Genomic DNA, 13,745 nt, shown 5'->3' on the forward strand with positions numbered 1-13,745 from the left:
ATACTGTAAATGGATGAAGTGATTAAGATGATAGTGATACTATGTTAAAGCTACTCCCTGGAACCCCCCCCCCCTCTTCTCTAGGGAAGTGTGTATGTAATTGGACATTTTGTTTTAAAAGTTGGAGCACCACTGATCTAGCAACATACTGTTAGGATTTAGATATTTTTAGATATGTGTTTGGCCGCGGACCCCCATCTCAAAACGTTTTGTTCCAGGGACCCCCAGAAGTTGAAACAGAGTTAAAAATGTTAACTCTGTTTCAAAGATTATATATATTATATCAAAGAATATATATTATTATATATATATTCAAAGATTTGCACACATTTTCCGATTATTTTTCGAAACAAATTGCAGATCTAATATGAGCTTATGTATATCTGCTATTTTTGAATAGCCAAAGTGGAAAATAGTGCTTTTTTAACTCAAATCTAAATCAATCCTGTGTGTGTCCGTCCAGGTGGGAAGTGGACCACCTACCGCTCCATGGCGGAGGAGACCCTGGACGCGGCGGTCAAAGCCCACGGGCTGACCGCCGGCCCGGGCAAGACGGACGGTCTGATGCTGGAGGGGGCCAAAGGCTGGACCCCCACCCTCTACATACGCCTGGTGCAAGACTACGGCCTGGAGAACGAGGTGAGACACGCACGCACACACAGGCACGCACGCACACACAAGTACTGCACTTAAGTACAATTTTGAAGTGCTTTTACTTGAGTATTTGAGTTTTCTGTACTTTTACTTCTACTCCACTACATCTCACAGACAAACATTTTACTAGACGGCAACAGAGCAGGGTTCCCTCCCTCTTAAAGCAATAAACATGGATTTCCTCTGTGGGCTTGAATATCAAGCCATATCGAATCATATTATATCCATTATCCACTAGTGACTCTCTATTCACACCAGACAGTGTGTGGGTGGTAACATTTTGATGTAATTTCAGCTCACTTTCCTTTTTGAGTGAATAGAAATAAAAGGCGCGTGTTTTCATTACAATGAAAAGCACCGTACGTTGGGTGGTGTAAAGTAACTAAGTACATGTACTCAAGTATTGTACTTGAGTAAAATGTTGAGGTATTTTTACTTTACTGGCGTATTTCCAATTTTCAGTACTTACAAAACATACATCCTCCTCAAACCTATATACATTTAGACTATTTGAAAATAGCAGATCTACAAGCTGACAATGCGTTGTGATGCCTCATTATCTGTTTTTTTCAAAAGATTTTTGATATAATTTATATATTTGAAAACTTGTGAAATGGGACTTTCTGCATAATGAGTACTTTCTACTTTTGGTACTTTAAGTACATTTTTATACCAATACCAATACTTGTTATAGTAGTAAATTTAGAATTCCGGACAGAGTATTTCTATTTCTACATTGCAGTATTGATACTTTTACTTGAGTAAAAACTGTGAATACTTTTTCCACCACTGCCCCTCATTAGGCCTTGCCGCCACATTTCTCCGGAATATTCCTAAAAGGTCACTGTTGATATTTGGACAACATTTGCCCTTTTCGCAAGAAGTGGCCAGGAATCACCATCTGAATGGCAAACAGCCAACCGCCAGGACGGCCACTTAGCGTTTAACCCATTAAGACCGGGAAAAAATAGCAGATCTACAAGCTCGTAGCGCGGCTTGTAGATCTGCTATTTTTGAAAAATCGTGTAATTTTTAGCAAATCTTTGAATATATATATATTTTTAAAGCGAATATTTGTAACTGAAATCTTTGCTTCTGGAGGGGTCCCTGGAACTAAATATTTTGCGACGGGGGTCCGTGGTCAAATACATATAGTTTTGGATGGTCCTTGACATGACAAAAGTTTGAGAACCACTGATTATAGAAACGTACGTTTCACACTTAGAAATGTGGGATCTAGAAGACATTTGTAGAATGGTATCTCAGGTCTTAAAGGGTTAACTCTGAAGAGGAAGAGAGCAAGACCATCTTGTGATGTCATTATGACATTTTACCGTTTCATCTCGGTCGTATATGTTCTATTTTTTGGGGGGCGGGGGGGGGGGGGGGTGGTGATGGGGGAGGGGTTGCAGGGGTTGAAGATAAATTGTCACACAAATAATTGCGATTTAATTGTGTTCTTGTCGTGGAAATAGCAGATCTACAAGCTCACAACGCGTCGCATCGCGAGTCGACGCGTTGTGAGCTTGTAGATCTGCTATTTTCACTATTTTTTGAAATGTTTGAAAATATATATTTTTTAAAAACCATGGAAATTATTATGACGATTATGCAAAATAATTAGACGATTATCTCAAATAATTAGACGATTATCTAACAATTGTGACAGGCCTAGGTGTTACATGGACACACAGAGCCAACATTATGAACAAAACGCAGTAGAATGGCAATAGATCTGGTGCAAACAAAAAAACGCTAGTTCATTTTGTTCAGAATGAATACAGATTATTATTTTATTTATTTCTGAAAGCCTCATTATGACCTGTACTGTATGTATGTGTGTTTCTTTTCTGATTGGCAGGTGGCTCAGCACCTAGCGTCCACGTACGGCGGGAAGGCGTTCGACGTGGCCAAGATGGCCAAGGTCACGGGGAAGAGGTGGCCGATCGTCGGCAAGAGACTGGTGTCAGAGTTCCCTTACATTGAGAGCGAGGTATATGAGTTCTCAAGTTGTGCCACATACATTACGTTTCATTCTACAACATACTGGAGAAAACATCGCCATCTAAAGTCATTGATAGATGCATCGAGTATCTTCAAACAAATGCCCATATCCGATTTTCTGATATTAGCTGGGAGGAATATGTCCTAATTTGAAAACCGGAGTAAAGAAGAAAAGAAAACCGTTAGGATTTAGAAGACATTTTGCAGAATCGGAACCTCAGGCCTCAATGGGTTAATAAAACTCTGGCACCAAATGTGTTAAGGGATAGTTTACCCCAAAAATGACTTATTTTCTATCAATTACACACCCCATGAAGCCTTGAATTCATGGAGATGTTTTGATTATTTCCACTATGTTGTTCTCAACATGGAAATGATTATGACTATTATGCGGGAAAAAAATTGATTATCTCAAATATTGCATTTAGGCAATTATGTAATAAATGTGACAGGCCCAGGCCCCCACTGACTGATCAAATAAACATTCACTGGACTCCCTCCTCCTCCTCTGAACACAGGTGGTGTACGCCATCAAGGAGTACGCCTGCACGGCCATCGATGTGATTGCCCGCCGCACGCGCCTGGGCTTCCTGAACGTGCAGGCGGCCGACGAGGCTCTGCCCCGCATCGTCGAGATCATGGCCAAACACCTGGAATGGACCGAGGACCGGAAGAAGGTACGCCCGGACAAAGTGTTGATTTCGTCGACTAAAACTATGACGAAAAATGTTCGTCGACTACCTTTATTCACTGACGAAAACTAAATAAAACTAAATGAAAACTAGGCCTTTATGACTAAGACTAAGACTAAATATATTGACAATTTCGTCAACAAACAAAAACTAGACTAAAATGTTAGGGAGGGACTAGTGGAGACGAGATCCAGTAGAACTAACAGACAAGTCATTTTATGTTTGATTGTGCTCTGAAAATAGCAGATCTACAAGCTCACAACGTGTCGCGCTGCGACACGTTGTGAGCTTGTAGATCTGCTATTTTCAGCATGCAACCAAGTGTAAAATCAGCCATTAAGACGCCATCAAGGCCCGCCAAAACACATTTTAGTCGACTAAATCAACTGTAGATTTAGTCGACTATAATCTTATGATATTTAGTCGACTAAAACTAGACAAAAACTTAAACATTTCAGGGGCCAGTTGCACCACCTCACACTAAGTTCAAACTTAGCCTTTAAAAAAGCCATTTAACCCATTTAACCTATTTTTGAATAGCCGAAGAAATCTAAAATGACAGAGATACTTTCCCGGATTGAATGTGTTTAAGCTATAACTAGGCTAAGTTTGAACTTAGTGTGAGGTGGTGCAACTGGCCCCTGATGACTAAAATATGACTAAAACTAAATGGATGGAATTTTATTCAAAAGACTATGACTAAAACTAAATCAAAATTTGCTGTCAAAATCAACACTGACCGGACCGACACGACACACTCTGAAACACCACAGGACACCACATGAAACACTGGTTTTAGCGAGAGGTATTATTAGTTTTAGTTTCAAGTTTTAGTTTAAATAGACCTGCATGTTAAACCTATATATATATATATATTTTTTTTTTTAACACAAATCTTCTCTTCTGGGGGACCCTGGCACATAACCTTTTCAGATGGGCGATCCAGGGCCAAATAGATTATATACACATTTTGTGGTCCTCGAGATGAACAAAGTTAGAGAGCCACTTGTTTAGTTTAGTTTAGTTTAGTGTAGTTACACCATGGTGTTCTGGTGTGTTGAGTGTCCTGAGAACCAGTTTTAGGTTGGGTGCATTGTCCTAATCCCTGCTGGCCTTACAACATGCTGGCAGCCATTCTGCTTACATCAGAGGACAATGGAGGGGTCCACACCCTTTATCCTCCCCCAAGGGACACAATGTGTTTGTGTGTGTGTGCGCGTATGTGTACTGTATATGTATGCATGAGAGAGTAGGCATGTTAGTGCGTGTGTATGCGTGTGAATGTATACATCTGTGTGTGTGAGTGAAATCTATGCCAAGGTGTGGACTCTGGTTGAGCCTCTATCTGTTTACCCTGGTGACAAAGGACCCCTCAAAACAATTTACCCGATACTGATTTAACCCATTAAGACCTGGAACGCATTTGTGTCACTTTTTGATTTGAGCTAAAAAGCGTTATTTTACACTTTGGCTATTCAAAAATAGCAGATATACAAGCTCATAGCGCGGCACCGAGTGGGGGGGTTCTGGGGGTCCCTGGAACAGAATATTTTGAGATGGGGGTCCGCGGCCAAATTCATATCATTTTGGGGGTCCTTGACCTGAAAAAGTTTGAGAACCACTGATATAGAAACATACGTTTTTCAGAAAACTGTTGGGATTTGGAAGACATTAGCTAAAAATCGGCCTCAGGTCTTAAGGGGTTAAGCAAACTCCTAGTGACACCAACCGTGTGTGTGTGTGCGTTAAGTAAATTAACGCCGTACTTGATCAATACTACAGCATCACACAAAAGCATCACAAGTAGCAGATCCACAAGCTCAAACGCGTCACTTCGCGACGCGTTTCGAGCTTGTGGATCTGCTACTTTTTGAAGTTTAATCCTGCAAAGTACCAGTTTTGGACAATATGAGGTTTCCACCTGACAGAGACGACGTATAAAACAGAAAAGTCCCTCGTGTAGAGCCCTGAGGGACTCTGGTTAACCCATTGAGACCTGAAACCTACATGTCTCCTTAATCTCAACAGTATTCTGAAAAACGTATGTTTCTATATCAGTGGTGCTCAATCTTTCATGTCAAGGACCCCCAAAATTATATGTATTTGGCTGCGGACCCCCATCAAATATTTTGTTCCAGGGACCCCCAGAAGCAAAGATTTGAGTTAAAAATGTTCGCTTTAAAAATATATATATTCAAAGATTTTCACACATTTTCACGATTTTTGAATAACCCAAAGTGTAAAATAATGCTTTTTAGCTCAAATCTAAAAATGAGACAGTTCCAGGTCTCAATGGGTTAACCGGGTATAGGGGTTGAAGTGGTTAATGATAATGATAATAATAATAATAATGGTGTTCCGCTCAGGCGGAGCTGGAAGCAGCCAGGACGTTCCTGCACCAGGAGATGGGATATCGCTCGCGCTCTGAGGCGCTCAACAAGACCGAGATCAACCTGGACTACCAGGAAGTCATGAGGTAAAGCAGTGGTTCTCAACCAGTGGTCCGGGGACCACCAGTGGTCCTTGAGGGGGTTCCAGGTGGTCCCAAGCTAAATGATGGAGAGTTGGTGCTTGGTAACCAAATGGACCCTTATAGTAACTCTTGAGAGTGTAAAATGGAACCAAATGGACCCTTACGGGTCCATTTGGTTCCATTTTACACTCTCAGGAGTCACATTTTTGTTAAATATCTGTATTACTTAATGAAAGAATTGTTATTTTGATCAACGTTTGCCTGTTATCTCGCCTATTGGTACCAATGTTAATACAGCATGGAATGGTGGACAAGTAACAAAATATTCTAAGTTTGGGGTCTGAGAGTCAAATTCTCAACCCTTTTCACACCAAGGTCCATTATTTATTCGGCATTTGAGATTTAGCCTCTCAGACCCAACACTTTGAATATTATGTTTGTAATATCCTCCCACACTCTGCCGGAAGTGGTGCTGATAAGCAGCAGTGCTGCAGAACAGTGGTTCTCAAACTTCTTCATGTCAAGGACCTCCAAATTGATATGTATTTTGACGGCGGACCCCCCCATCTGATAATTTTGTGTACCAGGGACCCCCCAGAAGAGAAGATATGTGTTATTAACTCTCTCAGTGCCAAGCCACGAGTTATCCTGAGTTTTTTGAAAAAAATGTTCAGAACTCAAGATATAATTATCTGAAGATTTGCAGCTCCATCCACTCCTTGTTTAACTTATAACTGAAAAAAGCTTCCTAAGCACTTTTTTTTTTACTTAAAAATAACAAACAATTGCTGGCACAGTATGAACATATTTGTTTTGTTTCATTGGCACTGAGAGAGTTAAAGAGTTAAAATCATTCAAACTCTTTCAAGATTTTTCTAAAATGTTATTCAATGCTATTCAAAAATAGCAGATCTACAAGCTCGTTGTGAGCTTGTAGATCTGCTATTTTCGATGAATTTAAAGGTTCCTCAAAGAACTTTGACAAAAAAAAGTTCTCTAGAACTAGATGAGGAACATGAAGAACCATTCACTAGATCAAACTTAGGGGTGTGCCGATATATCGTCCCGCGATATATCGCGATACGTTTTCGCGACGATATGTATAGTTTTGGAAAAAAAAATATCGTTTTTGAAAAATTTTTTTTTTTTTTTTTTTTTTTTACAATCATAATAATCAGGCATGCAAACGGCCCCGAAGTGAAAAGAGTGACAACATGTTTTTTTTTCGGTTCAGGTGTCATACTATTTGGATTCAAAACGGCTATTGTAGCTGAAAAGCTACAAGTTTGCATGTCTGAATAATGCAAAAACAGAATTATTTGTTTGCATTTTCTTTTTTTCTCCTCCATATATTTTCATAATAAAAAAAGTGCGTATCGTATCGTATCGAAATCGTATCGAAGTTGTGAGCCAAATATCGTATCGTATCGTTTCGTGAAATTAGTGTATCGGCACACCCCTAGATCAAATGGTTCTTTAGTAGTTGATGGTTCTTTGTGGAACCATATAGCCATTTAAGAACCATTATTTTTCTGTGTGTAGTGAGGTATGAGCTAGTACATCTGCTATTTTTGAATAGCCAAAGTATAACATATGGTTAAAATGATTATTACACTATATTAAAAAAGAATTCTGGGAAACCCCCTGGTACCACCCCAAGGACCCCACTTTGAGAACCACTGGCTTAGTTCTCCCACAGTGTGTCTGAAGTGGTGCTGATAAGCAGCAGTGCTGTGGAAGGACGTTGTGTGAGTTTGTAACAGTACGTTTTCCTGTTGTCTGCTTCACAAGGTACAAGACTCGCTTCCACAAGTTTGACAAAGACAACAAAGGGTTCATCACCACTGTGGATGTGCAGAGAGTCCTGCAAGTGAGTGCATCTCTCTCTCTCTCTCTCCCTCAAAACAGTTTTCAGAAGAATGAAAAAGTTGGGTCTTTTAGGGTCTTTTAGGGACCCAACAAATGTGTTGGGTCTCTAGCTGATAAGCAGGAACCACTGATCTACTACAGCATGTCAGTCTCCATGCGCCTTATCACCTCTCTCTGTCTCTCTCTGTCTCTCTGTCTGTCTCTCTCTCTCTCTCTCTCTCTCTCTCTCTCTCTCTCTCTCTCTCTCTCTCTCTCTGTCTCTCTGTCTCTCTCTCTGTCTCTCTGGTCATCAGAACATTAACCTCCAGATAGACGAGGACAGCCTCCACGACATCCTTAATGAGGTGGACCTCAACAAGAACGGACAGGTTGAGTTTGATGAGTTCCTGCAGGTACGTTAAGTGTGTGTGTGTGTGTGTGTGTGTGTGTGTGTGTGTGTGTGTGTGTGTGTGTGTGTGTGTGTGTGTGTGTGTGTGTGTGTGTGTGTGTGTGTGTGTGTGTGTGTGTGTGTGTGTGTGTGTGTGTGTGTGTGTGTGTGTGTGTGTGTGTGTGTGTGTGTGTGAGAGAGCCATTCATGGTTCAGTATCTCTGCTCACCAGCAGTATTGTGGGTAGCACGATCCAATACATCAGGGGTCTTCAACGTTGTCAGGCCAAGGACCCCTTAGCTGAGAGAGAGATGAAGCAGGGACCCCCAACCACATGTTGTATGAAGTCGTGTTGCAGATCGAACTTTTTCATAGATAGTTTCATAGACGTGTATGTGCATTTTCAGACAGTTAACCAGTTAAACCCTCAAAACTTGTACTTGGTCTGCTCTTTCCCCCCCCCACTATACCCCAAACTTCTTTGCTGAAAATAGCCGATCTACAAGCTCACAACGCCTCGCAGCGCGTGGCGTTGCTATTTTCGGCTAACGTTCCCCTCAGAATAAAGTGGTTAATGTAGAAAAAAAAAGGTTCCTATCACACAAAGATTTGGCGGTAGTAACTCTGAGGACCCCCTAGGGGTCCCGGACCCCCTGTTGAAGAGCCATAGGCTCCAGTGACTACTGGATGCTCAAGTCTCATTTTTTGTCCAAACATGTGACCTGCTGTATCAATTCGTATTGAATGTTTTTTCACATTGAACCTCATCTGAAAAAGATAATTTTTCAACATCCATGTATCCATCTTCTTGGGTCTCAGAGGTAGCAGTTCCGTCAGAGAATCCCAAGACTTCCCTTTCCCTGGCCACATCAACCAGCTCTGACAGTTAGACCCTGAGGCGTTCCCAGGCCTGTGTGGAGATATATTAGATGAGATGTACGAGTTACAGTACTAGATGCCTGAACCACCTCGATTGGCTCCTTCCTATGTAAAAGGAGCTGCGGCTTTCCTCCGAGTCTCTCACGGATGGCTGATCTTCTCACCCTATCCCTAAGGGGGTAATCATGCAATCATGACCTACATTTCATGACCATAGGTGACAGTATAGGAACGGAAAGCTTGACCGGTAGATATCGAGAGCTTTGCCTGCTTCTGGCACACAGCTCCACACATTCATGGCCCGATTTGAGTGAGAGCCCCAGTTTTTGAAGCTTGTTGTGAATGTAGCGTGACACGCTAATAGAGAAAGGACCCCCCCCGGTGCGAGCATAGAATAGATTCATAACAGGATGCTTTTAACACATCGGGTGCCAAACACGGTCTGAACCGTGTTTTCACAGAGTAGCGCTTCGGTGCCGAACACGGCCTGAACCGTGTTTTCAGTCTTTTTGTTTTTTTTAGTTTTTTTCCACACGGGAGGGGCTGTGGCAGCTCTGGAATCACCCACGGTGAATCTGAGAAGGAAGGGCCTTATAGATCACCGTGCCAAAAACATGGCTCCCCATCCGCTTCCGTTCTATCTCCTTCTCTAAAACCCCTATAACTCTTTTACGTCGGGGAAAACGACTCATTTTGTGTGCGCGATCGCTCCGCCATTGTGACCCACGGTAAAGATGTTATCGTTCCAGGCGTTAGCCAGGACCATCGTGCAAAATGCACGCATGCTTTGTTTCACATGGATTGCTCGTCGTGGAGTCTACAGCTTAAACAGCGCCGCGTAGCTCAACGGTGAGATTTCTGGCACAGAACGTAATCTGTTATTATAAAATTCTGGCACCGAATGTGTTAACACATTGATCTCTGCCAGGTATTAATTCATTCATTCATCCGCTACTGCCAGCGTTTTTAACCTTGTTTTGACGATCCACAGAGCGCCACGGAAGCCACGATGTGGACACGGATGTAAAAAAAAGGCTGTCTGGGGGAGGGGGAGGGTCTCGTCTATCCACCAGAACAAAAGTTTTTACCGCAATCGTCCATTCTGTTGTCGTCCATTCAAAGATTTGCGAACATGTTTTTTTCTATTTTTCCTATTTTTCAAATGGGTTAACGTGTCACATCTTGTCTCCTGTGTATAGCTGATGAACGCCGTGAAGAAAGGCCAGGTGTCGGACAGCCGTCTGGCCATTCTGATGAAGTCGGCCGAGCAGAGCCTGGACAGCCGGGCGCCCATATCCGTGGACCGCAGCGGTGGCGGGTTCTGAGAGCGCTCTGTCCCCCCAACACAAAGAAAAACCCTACGATCGCCATCCCACTTCTGACACCATCCCTCCTCTCAGAGCGCTGCAGACGGACGTGAAGAGATCTTTCAGGGACGGATCAAGTCAAAAGGTGCCGTTTGTTTTGTTCTGCCTCGCGGGTTGGTGTAAAGAAAGAAAAAGATGAATATGAGGGGCCCGCTCATATGGAGATCAGATCATTTGAATGACAATAGTGCAATCAAGCACGCTTCGCTGGGTAGGAATTTGGATGACGACTAAATGTATTTATTTTTTTCCCATGAAATGGCACCTAGTAATGAACTGGACTGCAATGATAAGGTGGGGTTGGGGGGGGGGGGGTGAAATGTTATTTGTCGCATTGCGTTCACACAGTCATCAGCGTGGTCGAAGGGCCGCTATTAACGCTTGGTTGCTGCCTGGAGGTGCTTAATGTTCCCGGGTGTGAAACGGCCACAGTAAAAAAAAGTCCAAAAGTGGTCAGTTGTTTACATCAGTCACCCATGTAACATTGAGCAGTCACTCACTCAGCACCATAGAAAGTAAACGCAGTTGATGGCTGTGTGAACGCCAAAGTAGACTGTAGACCTGTCTGTTTGTCTGTCTGTCTGTCTGTCTGTCTGTCTGTCTGTCTGTCTGTCTGTCTGTCTGCTTTCCTGCCTGTTGGATTCCTGATCAATCTTCGCTCCGCAGCGCACCTCGTATCTGTTTTATATACTTGATTCAAAGTTCTCTTTTTATATATATAGTATATATGTATTTGAGAGAGATTGTACTTTGGCTGGCGCTTACATTTCTTGTCAGTGCCTGTCATGGCATGCTCAGTGAGCTGTGTGGTTACAATGCCCTGTGATGCTGGAAGAGTCACAAGAACAAAACCAACAATTGTGATAATGTCACGGGTTTGACTCATGATGTTAACTTTCTTCTCATAACCACTCCGAATGGCAACTGAGCGTTTCAAAACGCTCACTTCCGTTTTTTGTTGTTGTTGTTTTTCCCCCCCCCGCATGTTACACCCTGGGCCCCTTTTCCACCAAAATAACGTTGGTTCTAGAACTGTGGCGTCTAGTGCAACTAGAACATCTTTTGGTTCCAGGTTCCAAACCAACTTTTAGGGTTCTGAACCAATTCATTTTCTGTTAAACACTCTGAACTGGTTCAAAATTAGGCGGGAAAAAAGAGCGGAACCGGTTCAACCCGGGTGGAAAGGTGGCCCTGCTGTACCGTTGAGTACTACTGAATAATGACTTTACGGTATATCTTAAGCACATTGATGGAGATGTTTCTGAAATCCTTTTCATGCTGTCCTCTCTCAAGGCCAACCTGTTGTTCATCTGTCGCTGTTGTGTTTCTGAGTAACTCCTTAACACTTGTAAATGGAGAGGGAAGGTAAACCCATGGACTACAGCAGTGGTTTTCAAACGTGTTGTGCCGAAGGCAGCACACCAATGGGTCAAAATCTCAAGGCGAACCTGTATTCATAGTGAATGTAGCCGATCTACAAGCTTGTAGATCAGCTATGTTTGAACAAATGAATAAATACAATTTTATGATTGTATGTGCACAAAGCACTGATATAGTAAATTACAAAATAATGAATGACCTTATAGTTGTATTTATTGCAATAATAATAATGTGGTTGTCACTAAATCCCAAGGCATACCTGGGCTTGTCTGGTGTGCCACGGCACACCGTTTGGGAACCACCGGACTGAAGTCCACGTTGGCATTGATTTGCCTCTACGGGATGGACCTTTAGTCCTTCTTCTAAAGGAGTACAGGGTGACCTCTTGACCCCCTGAACGAGTGATCGTGTGTAAAAGACATTTTAACCGCTGCTCGCGCACACCTGCCTAATTGCTGCACTAAGTGCAATCTATTACTGTCCTGAGGTTTACATGTGAACGTTTCCAGCTTTATCCTGAATTCACACCAGCAGCATTGGTATTCCGACTGCTGGTGTGAATTCATGCCCTGTGCCACACGCCATGGTGTGGCACGCTGAGAACGGCCGAGAATAGCAGACCTGAAAGCTCACAACGCGTTGCATCCGCCATGCGTTGTGAGCTTGTAGGTCAGATATTCTCTGCGCGCAACACAAAGTATGAATTGGGCTTTTTTTTTTTACAGTTACTGACTGTGTTTCTTGGCGTAATTGCCTCTGTACCTCTGGTGCATCTTTCTATATCTATTTTTAAAAGAGACATATTTATTCTTTAGTTTTTTTCATATTCAATGTACACACTGAATAATATATTGCATATTTTTATATTTAGTTTAATCTTGGTGGTGGAATCTTCACAAGAAAATAAGGATGCTTGTTTTGTTTTTTTAGGAAGAAGTGATTCATATTTTGATTATTTATGATTATACTATACAGTATCCCTAGCTGAACTAATAGTATAGGAAACTATTTGAAAAAGATATACGTGTAATCCAGCTTTTGTTTTGTTATTTCTGTTATTTCTGTAAGGTTTCAGTTTGCAGCAGCTACACAAATGCACATATCCCACGCCAAAGTATTGGGACAGGTTCACTGTGTGATCAGGGTTGCCAGATCTGCTTATTATAATTTCCCGCAATATTTTATTTGAAAATAGCCGATCTACAAGCTCACAACGCGTCGCATCGTTGTATGTTGCTTGTTTCTCTCACAGAATCTGGCAACACTGTGTGTGATTCCATAGAAAACTTTGCTCACCATTAGCTGCACTCATCGTCTTATCACAAAAAGAAGAACTAACCAGCATTTAACCAAATGAACCCTAGTCTCGCGTGGCCAGACGATCAGAGATCTCAGCTTGCTGATACGTCCTGTGACATCTAAATGCAGTAAATGGGCTAAAACTGAGTGAAAAAAAAAAAAACAATATCTTTCAATCACTGAATCAGTATCAGGATAGTTTTTTCAAAGCAGTGAGCGTCTGGCTAGGTGAGACCACATGAACCCTAGTGCTCTTATTCTGGGGCCAACATTCGGCAAAAGATCTGTATGTTGCAAAACAAAGGTCATACTAATGAAAGTAAACTTTATACTCATAATGGCAGCTTTCATACACAGTAGAACAGGGGTCTTCAACGTTTTCAGGCCAAGGACCCCCTAGCTGAGAGAGAGATGAAGCAGGGACCCCCCTCTATATTGTATAAAATTGTGTTTTAGTTTCAACTTTTTTTGTTTACTTGGTCTGCTCTTTTTTCCCTCTGCACCTATATACCTCTTTGCCAAAAATAGCAGATCTACAAGCTCACAATGCCTCGCAGCGCGAGGCATTGTGAGCTTGTAGATCTGCTATTTTTGTCTAAAGTTCTCCTCAGAAAAGGGATGCTAGGGTTCAAGTGGTTAAGGCAAAAAATAATAATCATATCACACAAAGATTTGGCGGACCCCCTGTAGTAACTCTGAGGACCCCCTAGGGGTCCCGGACCCCCTGTTGAAGACCCCTGCAGTACAATAATATATTAAGT

General features: G+C 42.2%; 1 protein-coding gene across 3 annotated transcripts in view; it reads left to right on the plus strand.

Annotated features, from left to right (window-relative positions):
• gpd2 (glycerol-3-phosphate dehydrogenase 2 (mitochondrial)) overlaps positions 1-13,517 on the plus strand; it is a 41,886-nt gene extending 28,369 nt beyond the window's left edge. For all 3 annotated transcript variants that reach the window (XM_084050606.1, XM_084050607.1, XM_084050608.1), the window contains 7 exons: positions 464-639; positions 2,516-2,647; positions 3,177-3,335; positions 5,717-5,826; positions 7,615-7,693; positions 7,986-8,084; positions 10,138-13,517. In XM_084050606.1, coding sequence (XP_083906732.1) covers positions 464-639; positions 2,516-2,647; positions 3,177-3,335; positions 5,717-5,826; positions 7,615-7,693; positions 7,986-8,084; positions 10,138-10,263 — 881 coding nt within the window. In that variant the 3' untranslated portion in view covers positions 10,264-13,517. The remainder of the gene's footprint in view (positions 1-463; positions 640-2,515; positions 2,648-3,176; positions 3,336-5,716; positions 5,827-7,614; positions 7,694-7,985; positions 8,085-10,137) is intronic.
• The last annotated feature ends 228 nt before the right edge of the window (positions 13,518-13,745 follow it).

This window comes from Gymnoscopelus microlampas (genome assembly GCF_963454915.1).
Source record: "Gymnoscopelus microlampas genome assembly, chromosome: 24".
Taxonomy (NCBI): domain Eukaryota; kingdom Metazoa; phylum Chordata; class Actinopteri; order Myctophiformes; family Myctophidae; genus Gymnoscopelus; species Gymnoscopelus microlampas.